At 30.3% G+C, this 2,722-nt stretch overlaps 1 protein-coding gene across 1 annotated transcript; it reads right to left on the bottom strand.

Annotated features, from left to right (window-relative positions):
• Nucleotides 1-871: 871 nt before the first annotated feature.
• LOC145947108 (1-phosphatidylinositol 4,5-bisphosphate phosphodiesterase-like) lies at nucleotides 872-2,137 on the bottom strand. Its single transcript, XM_083056883.1, has 4 exons — nucleotides 2,055-2,137; nucleotides 1,757-1,960; nucleotides 1,390-1,636; nucleotides 872-1,047 (listed from the first exon to the last, which is right to left on the bottom strand). Exons 1-4 carry the CDS (start codon nucleotides 2,135-2,137, stop codon nucleotides 979-981), a joined length of 603 nt encoding a protein of 200 aa, XP_082913009.1. The 3' UTR covers nucleotides 872-978.
• Between the last annotated feature and the right edge of the window lie 585 nt (nucleotides 2,138-2,722).

Genomic DNA, 2,722 nt, shown 5'->3' with positions numbered 1-2,722 from the left:
GATATCGCTGCTCAGAATCTTGCGATCAGTCTCGCGCGAGACGTGCAGCGTGGTGGATGTGTACGGACGCCCGAATCTATTGAAAGCGCAAATATTTTGATCGAAAGATTCTTGTAGAAAATTCTATTTTTTTGTTCTCTGTTAAAGATTTAAATAAATAAAAAATTTTTATACATTGCATAATTAATTCACATATTTCACATTTATTAATATTTTTTGATAGAAATTAGCTACTTTAAACTCGGTTAATATTTTTGATGGTTATATAGACTTTTGTAAAAAAATATTATTCAAGGATAAAGTATTATAAGATATTATTTACAACATATTAATATTTTAATTTTTATAACATGTTATTACTTCGAAATTTAATTAGTAAATTAACGTTTTAGTAATGTTTTTTGGCAGATATTAGTTGATTAAAACGTCAATTTGCTAATTAAATTTTTAAATAATAATATGTTTTAAATAATATGTTATGGTACTTTAAACTCGATTAATATTTTTTGACAGTTATCAGCTGATTTTGTCAAAAAATATTATTTTTTAAATAATATCATTCTTTTTAATATAAAACCGAAGAATAACACGCGCTTGTATGTTCTATTTATATTAAAAATATATTTCCTTTTGCAATTACATTTATTGCAAAACTGGAACATAACGACGTTATAGGATATTTATTACTATAAAAATTGTAAATCATGCATTTGTTTTATTGTTTGTTAACAATTATATGCATTTTTTTCACTTAAAATATGTGAATAATTACTATATTTCTTTATAAAATATAATACGTATATAATATTATTGAATAAAAATATTGTAATTTTTCTTATACATATTAATATATTCCACTATTATACATATATTCTACTACAAAATTCTATTGTCATTTTTTACTATAATGTTTTCTCTTGTATAAACTAACGATATTATAACAATGATATACATGATGATTAGGAGATATTGAAAAAGTTATATGTAGAGTTTTGTCTTAGGCGATACGTCATATTCAATCGCTTCATTCTTGTACATTTCAATACTCTGCAACAGATCAACAGATACGCATTATTTTAAAATCATATAAATTTCCTAATTTATTCTTTATATTTAATCTTTCTTTATAATTTATTCAATTATTTATTATGTATCACTATTGTATTATTTATCTTTTCTGTTCATAGATGTTGGACAAGAAAAATATGCAATTATACTGATTTTTTCTTCATTTGCAAAATATAGAATCAAATTTTAGAATATAAAACTAACAATAAATCAAAATTTAAATACTAATATCTGTCTTGGTAATCTAATTGCAAAGAATTTGATATTTAAAAATTTGGCATATTTGTTACAGCGAATTTTTATCTCTACACAAAAGCTTACCCCGTCAATATCCTTGTCCAAGTCCTGTACTTGTTTTCCGTGTGTAACCTTCAGCTTCTCCTTTTCACGACCCTGCTTGATTTCCATAGTCTTTCTCTCATCCATGAACTTCTTCGTATTCTGTTGCTTCTTTTCACGAAGCCGTCTATCCTTGTCACCCTTCGTTTTCAAAGTCTTGTCGTTCATTACCTCCTTCGCCGTTTCTACGGATGCTTTTGCTTGATTGGCATTCATTTCCTTAGCGTCTCTGCAAAATCAACGCGTGATTTCGTGTGAGACAAGATTGTGGCAAATCAGAATTTATAATATCATTGCGAACATCAATCAACGAGTATTATATATAATCAATTAAGTAGCGTGAACCAACTTGTCATGTTTCGCCTGCATCTGTTTAACTTGCGTAGCTTGCACGATCTCGATCAGTCTCTTTAATTCATCGCGAGAGCTCTGCGTTTGATTCTTCAATAATTCCCACTCCTCCTTCCTTTGCTTCTCCATCATAGCGGACCATTGAGCTGTTTGTTCGCTTATAACTTTCTTCACATTAGCGTCTTGCGCCAAAGAATTTTTGCTAAAAGCATTAAACATATAAAATTTCTCACAATTTCCTTCTCAACACAGAATTATTAATTAAGTAGAAAATGTCAATAAAAAAATTAACGTACTCTTTTCCTTTGGTTAACTTCTCGATGGCACTGCAATGATTCTTTTGCATAGCTTGTTTTTCCTTCATATGCTTCTTTCTCATGGCATCCAACTCTTTCTGATGCTTCTTACCGATTTTAAAACCTTTCTCTTTCCTCAAGAATTCTAGCGTGATAGGTTCCAGTTTTAATTCCTCTGGAATTATGTAATAAAGATTGCACACATGTACCGTATTTAAAATGACATATAATAAATGACATTTGACATAATTTTCTTATCGTCCTTTTATCGTTTAGTTTGATATTATTGTTTTAAAACGATGTAGAAAAAATAAGCACAATCGTATCTTATATATGATTTCGTTATACCTTTCTTTGTCTCTTCCTCCTTCTTCTTCTTAGCTTCCGCCTTGGCATCAGTCTGTTCTATTCCGAGTCCCTTCATCGTTTCGTTCTGCTTCTCGGCAGTCTTGCTAAAACCACCCGGATCCGACAAGGCGGCCATAAAATCTGAAATTGGGATCTGGCTTGAACGAAAGCGCTGCGAGGAATACTACTATTTTCGAGCCGCACTTCAAACGTTACCTTCGAATCCATCGGGGACATAAATCTTCAGTTCTATGTTGCAGAAGAGCATCGGCAACGCCATCGGGAAGTTTGCTTCAGTTTTCAAGGAGATGTGTCTGTAG

Source organism: Prenolepis imparis, unplaced genomic scaffold, assembly GCF_030444845.1.
Source record: "Prenolepis imparis isolate NDT839.2.m4 unplaced genomic scaffold, iyPreImpa1.0 SCAF_44, whole genome shotgun sequence".
In the NCBI taxonomy this organism is placed as follows: Eukaryota; Metazoa; Arthropoda; class Insecta; order Hymenoptera; family Formicidae; genus Prenolepis; species Prenolepis imparis.
This window is presented reverse-complemented; position numbering and strand designations above follow the sequence as displayed.

Excerpts from the sequence above, each read along its gene's own strand:
- LOC145947108 (XM_083056883.1), bottom strand. The coding sequence starts at position 2,137 with ATGAGAAAGAAGCATATGAAGGAAAAACAAGCTATGCAAAAGAATCAT. Across the intron at positions 1,961-2,054 it reads AAGTTAACCAAAGGAAAAGA|CAAAAATTCTTTGGCGCAAG; the intron begins GTACGTTAATTT and ends TAATGCTTTTAG. Across the intron at positions 1,048-1,389 it reads TGGACAAGGATATTGACGGG|AGTATTGAAATGTACAAGAA; the intron begins GTAAGCTTTTGT and ends GATCTGTTGCAG.